General features: G+C 25.9%; 3 protein-coding genes across 3 annotated transcripts; all 3 read right to left on the reverse strand.

The window, feature by feature from the left end:
* LOC146872202 (odorant receptor 22c-like) lies at positions 1-5096 on the reverse strand. Its single transcript, XM_085664083.1, has 8 exons — positions 4963-5096; positions 3923-4010; positions 2632-3079; positions 1419-1704; positions 1156-1255; positions 970-1069; positions 188-354; positions 1-51 (listed from the first exon to the last, which is right to left on the reverse strand). The coding sequence occupies exons 1-8, from the start codon at positions 5094-5096 to the stop codon at positions 1-3; spliced, it is 1374 nt and encodes a 457-aa protein (XP_085520209.1).
* Positions 5097-7542: 2446 nt separating this feature from the next.
* Positions 7543-11601, reverse strand: LOC118446658 (odorant receptor 4-like). The gene is made up of 7 exons (XM_035877593.2): positions 11571-11601; positions 10276-10723; positions 9070-9355; positions 8727-8826; positions 8530-8640; positions 7760-7915; positions 7543-7623 (listed from the first exon to the last, which is right to left on the reverse strand). Exons 1-7 carry the CDS (start codon positions 11589-11591, stop codon positions 7573-7575), a joined length of 1173 nt encoding a protein of 390 aa, XP_035733486.2. The 5' UTR covers positions 11592-11601; the 3' UTR covers positions 7543-7572.
* A 3508-nt stretch (positions 11602-15109) lies between these two features.
* Positions 15110-19710, reverse strand: LOC146872203 (odorant receptor 4-like). Its single transcript, XM_085664084.1, has 8 exons — positions 19680-19710; positions 18670-18758; positions 17889-18336; positions 16683-16968; positions 16334-16433; positions 16137-16247; positions 15355-15510; positions 15110-15217 (listed from the first exon to the last, which is right to left on the reverse strand). Exons 1-8 carry the CDS (start codon positions 19708-19710, stop codon positions 15167-15169), a joined length of 1272 nt encoding a protein of 423 aa, XP_085520210.1. The 3' UTR covers positions 15110-15166.
* Between the last annotated feature and the right edge of the window lie 2191 nt (positions 19711-21901).

Genomic DNA, 21901 nt, shown 5'->3' on the forward strand with positions numbered 1-21901 from the left:
TTACATAAACGTTCGAAGTATGGATAAATACGCCATTGATGTCTTGACAACCTAGAAACGTACGCAAACGTATGAATAAATGATATTAATGATGATTTAGAAGATTATATAAATATATATATGTATATTTATGGTAAAAAAAGGACAGAGAAAACGAAAAAACAAATAAAATTTAATCATTACTCACATCTGTGAATGTAGCCAACGACAGCACGAAGAATTTGCCAATTGTCAGTTCCATTTGTTTTGACGATCGCATCATACAAATGTGCATTAATTTAATCTCCTCTTGCGATATGTTGTACCATTTGCACTGATAAAATGATTCACCAAAGGATGTGCTCTGTAAAATATGTTTTTAATCATTTATTAATCTGTAATAATAATTTTCAATTATTTTCGTTAGGGAAGGAGTAATGGATGGAACTGGTAACCATGACATGTCAATCAGAATTATAAAAAGAAAAAAAAAAAAAGAAGAAAAAAATTTGCTTCCATATATGCTCCTGGAGTCATGAATTCCTGAAGTTCTAAAATGTGACGTCAAATTTTTTGCAACACAATACATATAATTTATAAATTATATGAATTTAGTATGTATAATGTAATATAAATCTGTCCATATATATACATATATATACACATTCATTTTTAAATATAAAAAAAATCTTCTAAAACAATAATATCAAAAGTATGTAATTAGAAAATAATAATAAATAAATATAATAAATAATGTATCAAAAAAGAAGATTATATGAATATACATGAAATTAAAATATAAAAAATAATAGAGAAAAATAAGTAGCTATAAACAAATAGAAATAAATGCAAATGAATTATAAAAAGTAAATAATTAATATTTATGTGTATGTATCCTTTATTTGAAAGTGTGTGAAACGATATTATTTTATCAATAGCATAAAATGACATAATTGCGTGCGAATGAGATGATTTACGTACTTCATTAATAACACTCTCCGACATAGCAGTAAACCAATAGCGAGATCAAAACACGAGATGCAAGTATGACAAAAGCGATTAACTTTTTTTGCTCTCCTGCTGATATAGACTGGAAATAATAATAATTTAATCTATTATTTTCTAAAAAATATTTTCTAAAAATAAGCAATAATAAAATTTATATGTTAAATTTACAACGAGCGAGTCGTAACCAAGAAGAGAAAGATGAAGAGTATTTCCCAATAATTGTTGTAAAATAAATATGTTGAAATTACTTTCCAAAGAATCAGCTAATCTGAAACATTCTACACAGTATATGTATACATATATAAAAATATATATATATATATATATATATATGCATATATTTAATTTATAAATTTCATTAATGCATACTTTTATTTATTTAATTAATTATTATTGGTATTATTGCTATTCGTATTATTTATTATTATTACCGTACTAGACGTATGTGTCTCAAAATTAATTTTTTTATTCGATGTTTACGATTCTCCGGATTATCCAAAACGTCCTTTACTTTGCAGGAAAGTGCAGAGAAAACACCGCTGAGGTGGAGTACAAAACTGATTATTAGACAATCAGTTCCGACATAACCGAATATCATAATTAGTACTATTAAAAATTCATATAGACAAAGAAAAACGTAGAGTGGCACATTTGTTGGTTCGATCAGCGGAGGGGTTTTGTATGGCAATACGTATCCGTAAGATGAATTTGCAATGACTGTAAGTAACAAAAGAATTATAGAAGAAACACTTTACATTATTAGAAATTTTTTGTTTTGTTTTATTATACGATAACTATAGAAATAATTTAATTTCTCTATTTTAACTAATAAGAAATGTTATCTGTAAAATCAATTTTAGATTTTCCTGGATATAATAATATTGTAATTTTTTATAATATTATTTGTAATTGCTTTTAAGAAAAAAAGAAATAATTTTAGATGTAATTTTTTTTTCCATGTATATTATGAACATTATTCTTAATGAAAAATATTAGGATATTCAATATTTTTCTATAAAAAATAATTTTAAAACGGACGACAATATTAATTTTTTTTTAATAATATTTGAAATAAAAATGACATAAAAAAGTTATTTTACGTGATTATTATTTCTAAGGTTTCTATTTCAAACAATCGATATATAATTATACTAACTATCTTATGTTAAAGATAACATATATTTAATGTAAAAGATATAAAAAAAAAGAAAAACAATTAGGAACAAGAAAAATCAACATAAAAATATATTTCAATATATATTAAAATTAAGTATTTTAAATTTACAAAATTATAATACTATAATAAAGTGAAATAAAAAATTATACAATTATATATAATTGAAATAAATTAAAATATTTAAAATATTTGCACTAAAAATTAAAACAATAAAAGTCGACAGTCGTTACAATAAGAATTATTCACGAATATAAAAAAGAAGATGATAAATAAAAAGAAAAGAAAAATAGTTGAAGAACATTTACAAAAATTACTGATCGAAATGATAAAAAATAAATAAATATATAAGTAGTCGAATGAAAAAGAAAAATATTATTATACGAAGTAAAATAAATAATTGAAAAAGAGAAAAACAAAAAAAATCCATCAGTTCTATATGATTTAAATTTAATTATAAAATAATTTACCCATTTCAATGTTGACAGTTAAAAAGGACAAAAAATACAGGACAGCAGCTGTGGAGCTTGTTCCTAAAGTGACCCTGACGACCATTAAACTAAAATTGTTATAATTCAAAAAAGCAATCTTTTCCTCATTGGTTTTGTATCTTTCTGGAATAAGATCGACTTTGATTTCCTTTATAATTTCGGCCAACGAATTGCTATTAAATCTGCATATGGATATTTTCAATAGCGTCATAAAAGAGAACAAGTTTTCTTCAAAGCAAGCAAGAACATATTCCAAATTCGATATGTTATTGGTAATCGAGATGACTCCCAGTGCACAATGTGTGATCAAATAAATAAAGAAAAAAATGAAAAGCGACTCGTGAATGCTTTCTGGCCAAATTCCTGCGCAATTTATCGTATGTTTGATCAAATCTATTACCCTCCTGGTACCGTGAAAGTCAAGCTCCTAAAACGAAGATTTTCTTATTTCTCTTATTCTTTTTCTTTTTCTTTATATACTTTATTTCTTTTTATTTATTTCTTGGTTTCTAGTTTTCTTTCTTTTAATCAATTAATTTAGTTAATTATATCGTTTAACTTTTTCGAGAGTTATTGATAAATTGAATTTTTATTGCACTATATTTTTTGTTTCGTTTTGGTCTTTTTAAATTTGCCAATTACCACAAAATCAAATTTTTTTTTTTATATATCTTTCAATCTATTTTGCATTCTTTATTATTTTCATTTATCTAATTAACTAACTATTTTGCTTCCTTGAAGTCTAATGATTAAATCAATTTTTTTTGCATATTTTTCATTTACTTTTTTTTTTGTTTTCATTACTATTTCGTACAATAATAAAAAATTATGAAAATTTTAATATATCCTTCAACATAAATTTTCAATATAAGGTATTTATATCTTTTGATATAAATGAAAGAGATACAGAAAAAATTGTCATTCATTACGATTCGCCTTATAAAAAATTTTCACAATTCATTAATTTTTTTTCTTTACTATAACATTCGAATAATAAAAAATTGTAAATATATTTTTCAAAATACGTATGGAAGAAAGAAACAACACGTCATTCGTTGATTCACTTAGCAAAAAACGATTCGTGATTTTTTATAATTTACTTAAAAAAGAGAATTATTTTTTAAAATCAATATGAGAAAAAAAAACCACACACGCCTATACACGGCCACACGTAGTTTTCTGTAATCATACTTGATCAAAAAAAGAACAAGAAAACTGATAAATAGAAAAGAAGGGGAGAAAAAAAATAAATTTTAGAACACATATTCACCATTGCTAGCAAGGACGACACATAAAGTAAAGAAATCAATGTAACTTCTGAACACCGATCGAGAAAACTTTCTTTAAATGAGTGCACCCTATGATTTATTGATTCAACAATTATCTCTGTAATAGAGCTTCATTAATATTTCCTAATTTTTTTCTCTTTATAGCTTTATGGTAGGCACATGTAGACGTGAGTGGACACATTCACTACCATAGAGAAACTGATTGATTTTAAAAATCGATTAATTGCTTTTTAATGTACTTCGAACGAACATTTTCCATTCGCATCATTAAAACTTTTTATTGTACGATAGAAAAGTTCTTTCTATGAATTATACTTTGTTCTTCTTTTACTCAATTTGATAAGAAGAAAAAAAACATTATCCACGAAAATCACTAAACATCGTGGCGAACAATTTTTGTTCGTTTTTCACAATTTCCTCGTTCTTTTCTTTTTTCTCACTCAAAAAATCACTTGTTAACATTTGATCTAACACCTCCTTCAACACACTCCCATAACGTGACGAAAACATGAAAATATTAACAAAAAAAAATTTTTGTTAGGACAATGAATGAGTGGTCACTCTTTCCACTGGATACAACACAGATTTGGGTCACTTAAGTATCGTGACCTTAACCAATCCTTTCTTTTCGAATTCGTCGTAATTTTTCTTTTCTTAATCCTTTGCTAATGAACGATTGTGATTGGATGTACGTGACGTCAACGTATCAATCGAATTCGAGTCTACTAATGCTCGAAGGTTAGAGAATAAATCCAAGAATGAAAGGTCGTATAGCTTTTACAATGGTTGGTTGGAGGGGGATGTAAGTTGTAAGGAGTGGGAATAAAATGCAGGAACGAATTTGTGTTGGAGAGTTTCGTGAGTGGTGGATGATGATTTATAATAACCTCGGATATTTCTTTCTTTTTAATTTTCGAAACTTTCCGAAACTTTTTTCTGATTGTTCGTCGTTTCGTTTCGTTCTTCTTTTCTTTTCCCTTTTTTTTTTTTTGTTTCCTTGCATTGCAATTATCTTACCTACACTGTGTCTAACTTCGGCCTGTGACTTTTATTTTCTTCTTTACTAGATGGAACGTCCTTTTTCGAACGTTTACCGAACGAAGAGATGTGTTTTAAAAATAAGAATTTAATGATCACTTGAAGAGGCATATGCATTATAGGGAAAAGTATGTGCGTGCATTAGTATAGCGTGTGCAATGATATGGTAAAGTAGTGTAGTTGACTGTTTACGCTAAGGAAAGTTTTGTGTTTAGTTTACACTATTTTGTATTTTCATTTACGTTTTGTTTTAAATTGTAGATCGCTATGGTAAATCTTTCGATCCATTTAGAGGATTCTGAATTTTTTTTTTTATAATCGTAATCGCTAATTTATGTTACGACAAAATTTTGTGAACACTTCAGACGATTTTAAGACATTTCCATTTCTTTTTTTTTTTTTTTTTGTATATGATAGTGTTTCGTCGAAAGTTTAATGAAAAATTAGACAATTTTGTAATGTTTTTATATGATATTGGACATTACCAATTAATGCTACGATAACTATTGTTATTAATTTAAACGATTTCGCAATTTCTTTTTTATTCTATTTTATATCTTTAATAATATTGGCCCACGTGTTATGATACGTGATAAATTCTACGGTCAGTTTAGACATTTCTGAAATTTTTCTTCTCTTTTTTCTCCTTTCTTTTTTATAGTAACTCTTAGACTCTTAAAGGACGTACGTACTCCTCAAGATCTACGGACAGGGAGGGCGTGAGAGAAAGAGAGAGAGAGAGGGAGAGAGAGAGAGAGACGATAAATATGTCTCAACCATTATTTCATGATGACTAAGATCAGTAACACATTTAAAACAAGTATAATGAATACAGGTTCTACACGGATACAGCTGGTAAGAAGATATAATAATTAATAAATAATAAACAATGAATGTTCACTTTAAGCAATTGAGTATTCTGAAAGATCTATGAACAGAGAAATCGAAGGGATCGATAATATACCTCGGAATGGGGGTGCATAATCTGAAATTGTAAGAAGTAAAATTAGCACTCAAATTTAAATGTATCCAATAATTTTATAATTTCCATATAAAATCAGTTAATTGGATAAGTTATTCATTTTTCTTGTTTTATTTTTCAGTTCAGTTCTCTTGATATGAATGATATCTCTTTTTTATTTTTTTCCATATATGTGTATATATCATTGCGTAATGACAAAAATTTTATTTTAAGAAACTTTAGTACACTAATATTAAAAATATATTAATTTTTAAATATTATAAATGTATGTATATACATATATATATATATATATATATATATAGTGTTAGAAATATAACACATAATATAACGTATGTATATACATATATATATATATATATATATATATATATATATATATAGGAATTAAATTATAATATTGAAAATTAAATATTTTTATATTTATGCATATATACATTTGAAAGAAAAATATATATATATCCATAGGTGTATAAAATATATATATGTATCCATGTACTAAAGCATAAAGATTTGGGAATAGTTTACATCCTCGTTATGTTGAAGTTGTCGATGCGATTTTCGACAATGTGTTCTACGTATGGTTGTGATGATAATAATCTAAATATTCCTCGTTCTTTTCGAAGTATCTTCCGTCATTGAGAATTTCGATCTTGGTAGTGACGATCAATGTTACCAAAATGGGATGAAATCGAATAATTATTATCATTAACAACGACAAACTCGGCACTAAAGTTTCCAAAAGATTCTGTACCATGAGATAAAGGTCGTCTATTATATCGTACAAATCCAAGTATGCCAATATGATTCGTATCGTGCAATAAACGGTATATATTGCAAATTTAACGTAATTATTTCTCAATGGTCATACACCACCGATCGCGATGTATCTTTCGTGAAATAGAGAAACGTTCACGATCTCGAATGGTTTGAACTGAAGATAATCAAATGAAAAAACAAAAATAACAAAAAATGGAAAATAAAAAAGAAGGCAACAAATTAAAAACAATAGCGATAATATCCGCTTGATATACGCTTGAGTCTTCAATACCTCTTCGACTTGTTACATTACAAAATGGGAACAGAAAAGAAAATGATCTTTGACCGATATCTCTATACATAATGTTAAAATTTGTCGTATTTTATTTCACGTTTTTTCTCAGGAGTATTCAATATGTTATCATTCACATTTTTATAATAATATAATTTAATTATAATTAATATAATTTAAATAATAAAATTATTTTTGTATTTCCTTCCTTCTCATTTTTTCTCATTTTCTTATCTGTACTCTTTCCATTTTTCTTTTTTCGCTACGACGTTCAGTTCGTTTTTTATCGCAAGTACGGGGACAACGTCGAAATAACGAGATTGTAAACAAGGAAAAATTAAATATTTTTAATATTACCATTTAGACCAATAAAAGAGAGCTTTTTCTTCTTAAATTAAATGTTTGAAATAAAGAAACGTAACATCGATTATTTAATCAATTTTATTTTTTTGATAAGATGCCCTTTCTTTTTTAATTTTTTTTTTAACTTAAATGTAACTTGAACTTCTCTATTGTTTATTTTACCTTTCCTCTGTAGTAATTTATTGTTTTTGTTCTCTTTACATAAACGTTCGAAGTACGGATAAATATGCCATTGATGACTTCACAACCTAATAACGTATGAGAACGTATAAATAAAGGATATTAATGATTATTCAGAAGATTATATAAATATATATACATATATTTATGTTGTAAAAAGGACAGAAAAAATGAAAAAAAGAAAAAAATTTAATTTTTACTCACATCTGTGAACGTAGTCAACGACAACACGAAATATTTGCCGCCTGTCAGTTCCATTTGTTTTGACGATCGCATCATACAAATGTGCATTAATTTAATCTCCTCTTGCGATATGTTGTACCATTTGCACTGATAAAATGATTCACCAAAGGATGTGCTCTGTAAAATATGTTTTTAATCATTTATTAATCTGTAATAATAATTTTCAATTATTTTCGTTAGGGAAGGAGTAATGGATGGAACTGGTAACCATGACATGTCAATCAGAATTATAAAAAGAAAAAAAAAAAAGAAGAAAAAAATTTGCTTCCATATATGCTCCTGGAGTCATGAATTCCTGAAGTTCTAAAATGTGACGTCAAATTTTTGCAACACAATACATATAATTTATAAATTATATGAATTTAGTATGTATAATGTAATATAAATCTGTACATATATTTTTATATTTAAACATTCATTTTTAAATATAAAAAAATGTTCTAAAACAATAATATCAAAAGTATGTAATTAGAAACTAAGAATAAATGAATATAATAAATAATGTGTCCAAGAAAAATATATGAAAATATTATATATGAAATTAAAATATAAAAAATAATTGAGAGAAATGAATAGCTATAAACAAATAGAAATAAATGTGAATGAATTATAAAAAGTAAATAATTAATATTTATGTGTATGTATCCTTTATTTGAAAGTGTGTGAAACGATATCATTGTATCAGTAGCATAAAATGACATATTTGCGTACGAATGAGATAATTTACGTACTTCATTAATGAGACACTCTCCGATATAGCAATAAGCCAATAGCGAGATTAAAACACGAGTTGCAATTAAGACATAAACTAATAACTTATTTTGCTCTCCTGTCGCTATACACTGGAAATAATAATAATTTAATCTAATATTTTCTAAGAAATATCTTCTAGATATAAGCGTTAACGAAATGTATATGTTAAATTTACAAGGAGCGCGTCGTAACCAAGAAGACATAGATGAAAGGTACTTCCCATTAAATGTTGTAAAATTAGTAGGTTGAATTCACTTTCCAAAGAATCAGCTAACCTGAAACAGTTTACATAGTATATGTATATATATATAAATTTATTTTATATATATATATATATATATATGTATATATTTATATATTTATATATATATATGCATATTTTTATTTTGTAAATTTCATAATGTATTCTTTTAGTTATTTTATTCATTATTATTGGTATTATCATTATTATCATCATCATCAGCATCATTATTGCTAATATTATTATATTTGTTGTTGTTATTATTTATTATTATTACCCTACTAGACGTATGTGTCTCACAATTAATTTTTTTATTCGACGTTTACGATTCTCCGGATTTTCCAAAACGTGCTTTACTTTGCAGGAAAGTGCAGAGAGAACACCGCTGACGTGGAGTGCCAAACTCATGAATAGACAATCAGTTGCGACGTAACCGAAGACTATAATTAGTACTTTTACAAATTGATATAGGCAAAAAAGAATGTAGATTGTCATATTTGTCGGTTCAATCACCGGAAGAGTTCTGTATGGCAATACGTATCCGTAAGATGAATTTGTAATGACTGTAAGTAACAAAAGAATTATAAAAGAAACACTTTACATTATTAGAAACTTTTTTTTTTTTTTTATTATACGATAACTATAGAAATAATTTAATTTCTCAATTTTAACTAATAAGAAATGATATCTGTAAAATCAATTTTAGATTTTTCTCGACATAATAATATTATAATTTGTTTTGATATTATTTGTAATTGCATTTAACAAAAAAAAAAAATAATTTTAGTTATAATTTCTTTTTCCATCTTATAAATATTATTCTTAATGAAAAGTATTAGGATATTCAATATTTTTCTATAAAAAATAATTTTAAAACGGACGACAATATTAATTTTTTTTTAATATTTGAAATAAAAATGACATAAAAAAGTTATTTTACGTGATTATTATTTCTAAGGTTTCTATTTCGAACAACCTATATATAATTATACTAACTATCTTATGTTAAAGATAACATATATTTAATGTAAAATATATAAAAAAAAAGAAAAACAATTAGAAACAAGAAAAATCAACATAAAAATATATTTCAATTTATATTAAAATAGAATATTTAAAATTTTCAAAATTATAATAATATAATAAATTGAAATAGAAAAATATATATTTATATATCATAGAAATAAATTAAAATATTTAGAATATATTGACTAAAAATTAAAATAATAAAAGTCGATAGTCGTTAGAATAAAAATTATTCACGAATAAAAAAAAGAAGATGATAAATAAAAGGAAAAGGAAATAGTTGAAGAACATTTACAAAAATTACTGATCCAAATGATAAAAAATAAACAAATAAATATGTATTCGGATGTATAAGAAAAAAATTATTATACGACGTAAATTGAATAAATGAAAAAAAGAAAAATTAAAAATATTCATTGATCATGTATGATTTCGATTTAATTGTAATAAAATTTACCCATTTTAATGTTGTTAGCTGAATGGGACACATAATACAGAAAAGCGGCTGTGCTGCTTGTTGCTATATTGAACTTAACGAGCTTTAGACTAAAATTGTTATAATTTAAAAAAGCAATCTTTTCCTCATCGGTTTTGTATCTTTCTGGAATAAGATCGAGTTTGATTTCCTTTATAATTGCGGCCAACGTATTGCTATTCACTCTGTATATGCATATCTTCAATAGTGACATAAGATCGAACAAGTTTTCTTCAAAGCAAGCGAGAACATATTCCATATCCGATATGTTTTTGACAATCGAAATCACTCCCATCGTACATTGTATAACCAAGTAAGAGGTGAAAAAAAGGAAAAGCGGCTCGTAAATCTTTTCTGGCCAAATTCCCGTGCAATTTAACGTACGTTTGTTCATATCTAGTACCTTCCTGGCATCGCGAAAGTCAAGCTCCTAAAACGAAGATTTCCTTATTTTACTTGTTCTGTTTTATTTTACATCCTTCATTTCTTTTTATTTATTTTCTTGGTTTCTAGTTTTTCTCACTTTTAATCAATTAATTAGGTTAATTAAATCGTTTAACTTTTTCGAGAGTTATTGATTAATTGAATTTTTATTGCATTATTTTTTTCGTTTCCTTTTGGTCTTTTTAAATTAGTTAATTACTACGAAATGGAAATATTATTTTTGCATATCTTCCCATTTATAATGCATATTTTATTTTTTTTCGATTATCTAATTAACAAACTATTTTGCTTCCTTGAAGTATAATGATTAATTAAATTTTTCTTGCATATTTTTCATTTATTTCTTTTTTCTTTTCATTACTATTTCGTATAAACAATAAGAAAATTAAGAAAATTTTAATATTTCCTTCAATATAAATTTTTAATATAAGGTATTTATGTCTTTTGATATAAATGAAAGAAATACAGAAAAAAATGTCATTCATTGCGATTCGCCTTATATAAAATTTTCATAATTCATTAATTTCTTTTCTTTTGTATAACATATGAATAATAAAAATTTGTAAAAATATTTTTCAAAATACGGATGGAAGAAAAAAACAACACGTCATTTGTTGCTTCACTTAGCAAAAAACGATTCGTGATTTTTCATAATTTACTTAAAAAAGAGAATTATTTTTTAAAAACAATTTGACAAACACAAAAACACACATGCGTATACACGGCCTTACGTAATTTTCTGTAATCTTATTTGATCGAAAAAAGAACAAAAAAAAACTGATAAGCAGAAAAGAAAGGGAGAAAAAAAAATTAATTTTAGAATACATATTCACCATTGCTACCAAGGATGACATATAATGGAAAGAAAACTATGTAACTTGTAAACACCGTTCGAGGAAACTTTCTTTAAATAAGTGCACCCAATGATTTATTGATTTAACAATTATCTCTGTAATAGAGCTTCATTAATATTTCCTAATTTCTTTCTCTTTATAGCTTTATGTTATTCACATATACACACGAGTGCACATACATTTAATCCCATGCACAGACTGATTGATTTTAAAAATCGATTAATTGCATTTTAATGCACTTCAGGCGAACATTTTCCACTCGGATCATTAAAACTTTTTACGATACGATAGGAAACTTTTTTCTATGAATTTTTCGCCATTCTTCTTATATATAATTTGATAAGAAGAAAAAAAATTATTTACGAAAATCATTAAACGTTGTAGTGAACAATTTTTATTTGTTTTTGACAATATCTACGTTCTTTTATTTTTTCTCTCTTAAAAAATCACTTGTTAACATTTGATCTAACACCTCCGTCAACACACTCACACAACGTGACGAAAACATGAAAATATTAACAAAAAAAAATTTTTGTTAGGACAATGAATGAGTGGTCACTCGTTCCACTGGATACAACACTTGATGTGGATCATATGAGTATCATGAACTTTTCCAATCCTTTCTTTCGAATTCGTCGTAATTTTTCTATTTTTATTCTTTCGTTAATGAACGATTTTTATTGTAAATACGAGACAGCAACGTATCAATCGAATTCGAGTCGACTAATGTTCGAAGGTTAGAGAATAAATTCGAGAATGAAAGGTTGTCTAGCTTTTGCATTGGAAGGGCAGAGGGGAATGTAAGTTGAAAAGAGTGGGGATAAAAGACTGGAACGAATTGAAGTTTGAGAGTTTCGTGGGTGGTGGTTGATGGTTTATAATAACCTAGGATTTTTTTTCTTTTTTATTTTCGAAACTTTCCGAAACTTCTTTTTGATTCTTCGTCTTTTCGTTTCGTTTTTTTTTTTCCCCCTTTTTTTTTGTTTCCTTGCATTGCAATTATCTTACCTACACTCAGCCTAACTTCGGCAAGTGTCTTTTTTTTCTTTTTTAATAGATGGAACGACCTTTTTCGAATGTTTACCGAACAAAGAGACGTGTTTTAAAAGTAAAAATTTAATTATCGTTCGAAGAGGCATATGCATTATAGGGGAAGTATCTGCAAGGATTAGTATGGCGTGTGCAATGATATGGTAAGGCAGTGTAGTTTTCGGTTCACGGTAAGGAAAGCTTTGCGTTTTGCTTAGACTGTTTTTTATTTTCATTTTCGTTTTGTTTTAAAATCTAGATCGCTATGGTAAATTTTTCGATCCATTTAGAGGATTCTGAATTTTATTTTTATAATCGTAATCGCTAATTTATGTTACGACAAAATTTTGTGAACACTTCAGACGATTTTAAGACATTTCTTTTTTTTTTTGTATATAATAGTGTTTCGTCGAAAGTTTAATGAAAAATTAAACAATTTTCAAATGTTTTTATATGATATTGGACATTACCAATTTATGCTACGATAAGTATTGTTATTAATTTAAACGATTTCGCAATTTCTTTTTTATTCTATTTTATATTTTTAATAATATTGGCCCCCGTGTTATGTTACGTGATAAGTTCTACGATCAGTTTAGACATTTCTGAAATTTTTCTTCTCTTTTTCCTGCTTTCCTTTTTATAGTAATTCTTAGAATCTTAAAGGACGTAGGTACTCCTCAAAATCTACGCATAGGGAGAGCGAGAGAGAGAGAGAGAAAGAGAGGTTAAATTCGTCTCAGCCATTAATTTGTGAATTAGTCCATGTAATCTGATCGCATTAACTATTAGACAAATGTTTGCGTATAGTTACATATTTACTAGGTCTAGGATTAGTACTACATGTAAAATAAGTATAATAAATACAGGTTCTACACGGATACAGCTTTTAAGAAGATATAATAATTAATAAATAATAAACAATGAATGTTCACTTTAAGCAATTGAGTATTCTAAAAGATCTATGAACAGAGAAATCGAAGGGATCGATAACATACCTTGGAATGGGTGTGCATAATCTGAAATTGTAAGAAGTAAAATTAGCGCTCAAATTTAAATGTATCCAATAATTTTATGATTTCCATATAAAATCAATTAATCGGATAAGTTATTCATTTTTCTTGTTTTATTTTTCAGTTCAGTTCTCTTGACATGAATGATATCTCTTTTTTCTTTTTTTCCATATATGTGTATATATCATTGCGTAATGACAAAAATTTTATTTTAAAAAACTTTTGTACAGTAATATTAAAAATATATTAATTTTTATATATTATAAATGTATATGTATATATATATATATGTACATATATATATATATATATATATATATATATATTTAGAAATTAAATTATAATATTGAAAATTAAATATTTTTATAATTATGCGTATATAAATTCGAAAAAAAATATATATATATACATAGAATGTAGTAAAGCATAAAGATTTGGGAATAGTTTACATTCTTGTTATTTTGAAGTTGTCGATACGATTTTCGACAATGTGTTCTACGTATGGTTGTGATGATAATAATCTAAATATTCCTCGTTCTTTTCGAAGTATCTTCCGTTATTGAGAATTTCGATCTTGGTAGTGACGATCAATGTTACCAAAATGGGATGAAATCGAATAATTATTATCATTAACAATGACAAACTCGGCACTAAAGTTTCCAAAAGATTCTGTACCATGAGATAAAGGTCATCTATTATATCGTACAAATCCAAGTATGCCAATATGATTTGTATCGTGCAATAAACGGTATATATTGCAAATTTAACGTAATTATTTCTCAATGGTCATACACCACTGATCGCGATGTATCTTTCGTGAAGTAGAAAAACGTTCAGGATCTCGAATGGTTTGAAGTGAATGTAATCAAACAAAAAAAGAAAAAACATGAAAAAATTGAAAATAAAAAGAAGGCAACAGATTAAAAGGAAGTGCGATATATGTTATCCTCTTGAGTCTTTAATACTTCTTCGATTTGTTACATTACAAAAAAGGAAACAGAAGAAAATGGTCTTCGAACGATATCTCCATACATAATGTTAACACTTATCATATTTTATTTAATCTTTTTTTCTTCTGGGGTATTCAATATGTTATCATTCACATTTTTATAATAATATAATTTAATAATACTTAATATAATTTAAATAATAAAATTATTTTTGTTTTTCCTCCCTTCTCATTTTTTCTCTTTATGTTATTTGTGCTCTTTCCATTATTCTTTTTTTCGATATGACGTTCAGTTCGGTTTTTATCGCAAGCACGAACGCACAGTCGAAATAACGAGATTGTAAACAAGGCAAAATAAAATATATTTAATATTATCATTTAGATAAATAACAGTGTGTTATTTCTTCTTAAATTAAATGTTTGAAATAAAGATTCGTAACATCGATTATTTAATGAATTTTATATTTTTAATAAGATATCCTTCCTTTTTTTCAGTTCTTTTTTTCAATTTGGATGTAACACGTAAAGTTCTCTATTGTTTTTTCTTTATCATTCCTGTTTAGTATTGGTTTCTTCCGTTCTCTTTACATAAACGATCGAAGTACGGATAAATACGCCATTGATGTCTTGACAACCTAGAAACGTACGCAAACGTATGAATAAATTATATTAATGATGATTTAGAAGATTATATAAATATATATACATATATTAATGGTGAAAAAAAGACAGAGAAAACGAAAAAAACAAATAAAATTTAATCATTACTCACATCTGTGAATGTAGTCAACGACAGCACGAAGAATTTGCCGACTGTCAGTTCCATTTGTTTTGACGATCGTATCATACAAATGTGCATTAATTTAATCTCCTCTTGCGATATGTTATACCATTTACAGTGATAAATTGATTCACCGAAGGATGTGCTCTGTAAAATATGTTTTTAAACATTTATTAATCTGTAATAACAATTTTCATTTATTTGCGTCTAGGATGGTGTAATGGGTGGAACTGGAAACCATGACTTGTCAGGATTATAAAAAGAAAAAGAAAAGAAGAAAAAAATTTACTTCCATATATGCTCCTGAAGTCATGAATTCCTGAAGTTCTGAAATGTGATGTCAAATTTTTTGCGACACAATATATATAATTTATATATTATATGAATTTAATATGTATAATATAATATGATAGTGTGCGAATATATATATATATATATATATATATATATATACATATTCATTTTTAAATATAAAAAAAATGTTCTAAAACAATAATATCAATAGTATGTAATTAGAAAATAAGAATAAATAAATATAATAAATAATGTATCAAAGAAGAAGAATATATGAATATACATGAAATTAAAATATAAAAAATAATAGAGAAAAATAAGTAGCTATAAACAAATAGAAATAAATGTAAATGAATTATAAAAAGTAAATAATTAATATTTATGTGTATGTATCCTTTATTTGAAAGTGTGTAAAACGATATCATTTTATCAGTAATATAAAATAACATAATTGCGTGCGATTGAGATAATTTACTTACTTCATTAATAAGGCACTCTCCGATATAACAATAAATTAATAGCGTGCTTAAAACACGACATGCAATTAATACAAAAGCGAATAACTTTTTTTGCTCTCCTGCTGATATAGACTGGAAATAATAATAATTTAATCTAATATTTTCTAAAAAATATTTTCTAGAAATAAGCAATAACGAAATGTATATTTTAAATTTACAACGAGCGAGTCGTAACCAAGAAGACATAGATGAAGGGTACTTCCCATTAATTGTTGTAAAATTAGTAGGTTGAAATTACTTTCCAAAGAATCAGCTAACCTGAAACATTCTACATAGTATATATATATATATATATATATATATATAAATATATATTACATATATATATATACATATATATATATTTATATATATATATATATGTATATATTTAATTTATAAATTTCATTAATGCATTTTTTCATTTATTTTATTCATTATTATTTGTATTATTATTATTATCATCATCCGCCACATTATTAATAATATTTATTAATTATTGTTTTTGTTATTATTTCTTATTATTACCGTACTAGACGTATGTGTCTCAAAATTAATTTCTTTATTCTATGTTTACGATTCTCCGGATGGTTCAAAACGTGCTTTACTTTGCAGGAAAGTGCAGAGAGAACACCGCTGACGTGGAGTACCAAACTGATTACTAGACAATCAGTTCCAACGTAACCGAATATCATAATTAGTACTATTAAAAATTCATATAGACATAGAAAAGCATAGGTTGCCGGATTTGTCGGTTCGATCAGTGGAGGGGTTGTGTATGGCAATACGTATCCGTAAGATGAATTTGCAATGACTGTAAGTAACAAAAGAATTATAAAAGAAACACTTTACATTATTAGAAACTTTTTTATTTTTTTATTATACGATAACTATAGAAATAATTTAATTTCTCTATTTTATCTAATAAGAAATGATATCTGTAAAATCAATTTTAGATTTTCCTTGATATAATAATATTATAATTTCTTATAATATTATTTTTAATTGCTTTTAAGAAAAAAAGAAATAATTTTAGATATAATTTTTTTCCATGTATTTTATGAACGTTATTCTTAACGAAAAATATTAGGATATTCAATATTTTTCTATAAAAGAAATTTTTTAAATGGACGATAATATTAATTTTTTTTTAATATTTGAAATAAAAATAATAATAAAAAGTTATTTTACGTGATTATTCTTTCTAAGTTTTTATATTTCGGCATCCGATATATAATGATACTAATTATCTTCTGTTCAGATAATATATATTTAATGTAAAAGATATAAAAAAAAAGAAAAACAATTAGAAACAAGAAAAATCAACATAAAAATATATTTCAATATATATTAATATAAAGTATTTTAAATTTACAAAATTATAATACTCTAATAAAGTGAAATAAAAAATTATACAATTATATATAATTGAAATAAATTAGAATATTTAAAATATATTCACTAAGAATTAAAACAAGAAAAGTCGTCAGTCGTTACAAAAAAAATTATTCACGATTATAAGAAAGAAGATGATAAATAAAAAGAAATGGAAAATAGTTGAAGAACCTTTACAATAATTACTGATCGAAATGATAAAAAATAAATAAATATATAAGTAGTCGAATGAGAAAGAAAAATATTATTATACGTAGTAAAATAAATAATTGAAAAAGAGAAAATGAAAAAAAATCCATCAGTTCTATATGATTTAAATTTAATTATAAAAAAATTTACCCATTTCAATGTTGACAGTTAAAAAGGACAAAAAACACAGCGTAGCGGCTGTAGAGCATGATCCTAAACTGATCTTAACGAGCTTTAAACTAAAATTGTTATAATTTAAAAAAGCAATCTTTTCCTCATCGGTTTTGTATCTTTCTGGAATAAGATCGAGTTTGATTTCCTTTAAAATTTCGGCCAATGAATTGCTTTTCACTCTGCATATGCATATCTTCAATAGCGTCATAAAATTAAACAAGTTCTCTTCAAAGCAAGCAATAACAAATTCCATATCCGCTATGTTATTGGTAATCGAGATGACTCCCACCGTACATTGTATAATCAAGTAAATAGAGAAAAAAATGAAAATCGGCTCGTGAATCTTTTCTGGCCAAATTCCCGCGCAATTTAACGCACGTTTGTTCAAATCTATCACCTTGCTGGTACCACGAAAGTCAAGCTCCTAAAACGAAGATTTTCTTATTTTTCTTATTCTTTTTCTTTTTCTTTATCTTTACATCCTTTATTTCTTTTTATTTATTTTTATGTTTCTAATTTTTCTTTCTTTTAATCGATTAATTAAGATAATTAAATCGTTTAACTTTCTCGAAAGTTATGAATTAATTGAATTTTTATTGCACTATTTTTTGTTTTGTTTCGTTTTGCTGTTTTTATATTAGTCAATTACCACGAAAACGAAATTCAATTTTTGCATATCTGTCAATCTATTATGCATTTTTTTTTCAATTATCCAATTAAATATTTTGCTTCTCTGAGGTCTAATGATTGATTAAACTTTTTGTGCATATTTTTCATTTATTTCTTTTTTCTTTTCATTACCATTTCGTGTAAACAAAAAGTTAGTTAAGAAAATTTTAATATTTCCTTCAATATAAATATTCAATATAAGATTTTTATATCTTTTAGTATAAACGAAAGAGACGCAGAAAAAAAATATTATTTATTACGATTCGCCTTATATAAAATTTTCATAATTCATTAATTTATATGAATAGTATAAAATATATGAATAGTAAAAAATTGTAAAAATATTTTTCGAAATACTTATGGAAGAAAAAGCCGACACGTCATTCATTGATTCACTTAGCAAAAATCGACTCGTTATTATTTGCAATTTACTTTAAAAAAAAAATTATTTTTTAAAATCAATTTGACAAAAATAAAAACGCACACACGTATATACGACCGCATGTAGTTTTCTGTAATCTTACTTGATCGTAATCTTACTTGATCTTTTGATTGTAAAAAGAACAAGAAAACTGATAAGCAGAAAAGAAAGGGAGAAAGTAAAATAAATTTTAGAAAACATATTCACCATGGCTAGCAAGGACGACATATATAAGAAAAAAACAGGAGAAATTCTAAACATCGATCGAAGAAAAGTTTCTTTAAATGAGTGCACCATATGATTTATTTATTGAACGATTATCTCTGCAATAGAGCTTCATCAATATTTCCTAATTTTTTTCTCTTTATAGCTTTATGGTAGTCTCATATACACACGAGTGCACATACATTCAATCCCATGCACTGGCTGATCGATTTTAAAAATCGATTAATTGCAATTTAATGCACTTCAGACGAACATTTTCCATTCGGTTCGTTAAAACTTTTTACGATACGATAGAAAACTTTTTTCTATGAATTTTTGCCATTCTTCTTATATATAATTTCATAAGAAGAGAAAAAATTATCCACGAAAATCACTAAACGTTGTAGTGAACAATTTTTATTTATTTTTCACAATATCTACGTTCTTTTATTTTTTCTCTCTCAAAAAATCACTTGTTAAGTTTTCACCTAACACCTGCCTCATCACACTCGCATAAAATGACGAAGATATGAAAATATTAACAGAAAAAATTTTTGTTAGGACAATGAATGAGTGGTCACTCGTTCTACTGGATACAACACTTGATGTGGATCATATGAGTATCATGAACTTTTCCAATCCTTTCTTTCGAATTCGTCGTAATTTTTCTTTTTCTATTCTTCCATTAATGAACGATTGTTATTGTAAGTACGAGACAGTAGCGTATCAATCGAATTCGAGTCGACTAATGCTCGAAGGTTAGAGAATAAATCCAAGAATGAAAGGTCGTATAGCTTTTGCATTGGTCGGGTAGAGGGGAATGTAAGTTGAAAAGAGTGGGGATAAAAGACAGGAACGAATGAGTTTGAGAGTTTCGTGGGTGGTGGGTGATGGTTTATAATAACCTAGGATTTTTTTTCTTTTTTATTTTCGAAACTTTCCGAAACTTCTTTTTGATTCTTCGTCTTTTCGTTTCGTTTTTCTTTTTTTCCCCCTTTTTTTTGTTTCCTTGCATTGCAATTATCTTACCTACACTCAGCCTAACTTCGGCCTGTGACTTTTATTTTCTTCTTTACTACATGGAACGTCCTCTTTCGAACGTTTACCGAACAAAGAGACGTGTTTTAAAAGTAAAAATTTAATTATCGTTCGAAGAGGCATATGCATTATAGGGGAAAGTATCTGCAAGGATTAGTATGGCGTGTGTAATGATATGGTAAAGCAGTGTAGTTTTCGGTTCAAGGTAAGGAAAGCTTTGCGTTTTGCTTAGACTGTTTTGTATTTTCATTTTCGTTTTGTTTTAAAATCTAGATCGCTATGGTAAATTGTTCGATCCATTTAGAGGATTCTGAATTTTTTATTTTTATAATCGTAATCGCTAATTTATGATACGACAAAATTTTGTGAACATTTCAGACGATTTTAAGACATTTCCATTTCTTTTTTTTTTTTGTATATAATAGTGTTTCGTCGAAAGTTTAATGAAAAATTAGACAATTTTGAAATGTTTTTATATAATATTGGACATTACCAATTTATGCTACGATAAGTATTGTTATTAATTTAAACAATTTCGCAATTTCTTTTTTATTCTATTTTATATTTTTAATAATATTGGCCCCCGTGTTATGTTACGTGATAACTTCTACGATCAGTTTAGACATTTCTGAAATTTTTCTTCTCTTTTTCCTGCTTTCCTTTTTATAGTAATTCTTAGACTCTTAAAGGACGTACGTACTCCTCAAGATCTACGGATAGGGAGAGCGATAGAGAGAGTAGAGAGGTTAAATTTGTCTCAGCCATTATTTCGTGAATCAGCCCATGTAATTTGGTCCCATTAATTATTAGACAAATGTTTGCGTATAGTAACATATTTACTAGGGCTAGGATTAGTGCTACATGTAAAATAGGTATAATAAATACAGGTTCTACACGGATACAGCTTTTAGGAAGGTATAATAATTAATAAATAATAAATAATGAATATTCACTTTAAGCAATTGAGTATTCTGAAAGATCTATGAACCGAGAAATCGATTTGATCGATACGATACTTCGGAATGAAGGCGCATATTCTGAAATTGTAAGAACTGAAATTAGAACTCGAATTTAAATATATCCAATAATTTTATAATTTCCATATAAACTCAATTAATCTGATGAGTTATTTACTTTTCTTGTTTTATTTTTCAGTTCAGTTCTCTTGATATGAATGATATCTCTTTTGTCTTTTTTTCCATATATGTATATATATGGAAGTATTGACGAAAATTTTATTTAAAAAAATTTTACTACACTAATATTAAAAATATAATAATTCTTAAATATTTTACATATATACATCTATATAAATATATGTATATATATATATATTTAAGAATTAAATTATAGTATAAAAAATTGAATATTTTTATACTTATGCGTATATAAATTCGAAAAAAAAAATATATATATATATCCATAGAATGTAGTAAAGAATAAAGATTTCGCAATAGTTGACATTCTTGTTATATTGAAGTTGTCGATGCAATTTTCGACAATGTGTTATATATATGATTGTAACGATAATGAAGTAACCATCCTCATTGTTTTCGAAGTATCCTCCGTCATTGACAATTTCGATCTTGATAGTGATGATCAATATTACCAAAATCGGATGAAAACGAATAATTATTATCATTAACAACGAAAAACT

Source organism: Vespa mandarinia, chromosome 25 (genome assembly GCF_050613455.1).
Source record: "Vespa mandarinia isolate Hongniang chromosome 25, ASM5061345v1, whole genome shotgun sequence".
NCBI lineage: Eukaryota > Metazoa > Arthropoda > Insecta > Hymenoptera > Vespidae > Vespa > Vespa mandarinia.

Bases quoted from the DNA above. Each gene is read 5' to 3' on its own strand.
- LOC146872203 (XM_085664084.1), bottom strand. From the start codon at position 19,710: ATGAGGCAGGTGTTAGGTGAAAACTTAACAA. The intron at 18,759-19,679 runs GTGATTTTTTGA...TTTATATTGAAG, and splicing joins GTTAGGTGAAAACTTAACAA to GAAATATTAAAATTTTCTTA. The intron at 15,218-15,354 runs GTGAGTAATGAT...GTACGTTTCTAG, and splicing joins CGTTGACTACATTCACAGAT to GTTGTCAAGACATCAATGGC.
- LOC146872202 (XM_085664083.1), bottom strand. From the start codon at position 5,096: ATGCATATGCCTCTTCAAGTGATCATTAAATTCTTATTTTTAAAACAC. The intron at 1,705-2,631 runs GTAAATTATTTT...TGTTACTTACAG, and splicing joins AACTGTCAACATTGAAATGG to TCATTGCAAATTCATCTTAC. The intron at 1,256-1,418 runs GTAATAATAATA...AGAATGTTTCAG, and splicing joins AGACACATACGTCTAGTACG to ATTAGCTGATTCTTTGGAAA.
- LOC118446658 (XM_035877593.2), bottom strand. From the start codon at position 11,591: ATGTCATCCTTGGTAGCAATG. The intron at 9,356-10,275 runs GTAAATTTTATT...TGTTACTTACAG, and splicing joins AGCTAACAACATTAAAATGG to TCATTACAAATTCATCTTAC. The intron at 8,827-9,069 runs GTAATAATAATA...AAACTGTTTCAG, and splicing joins AGACACATACGTCTAGTAGG to GTTAGCTGATTCTTTGGAAA.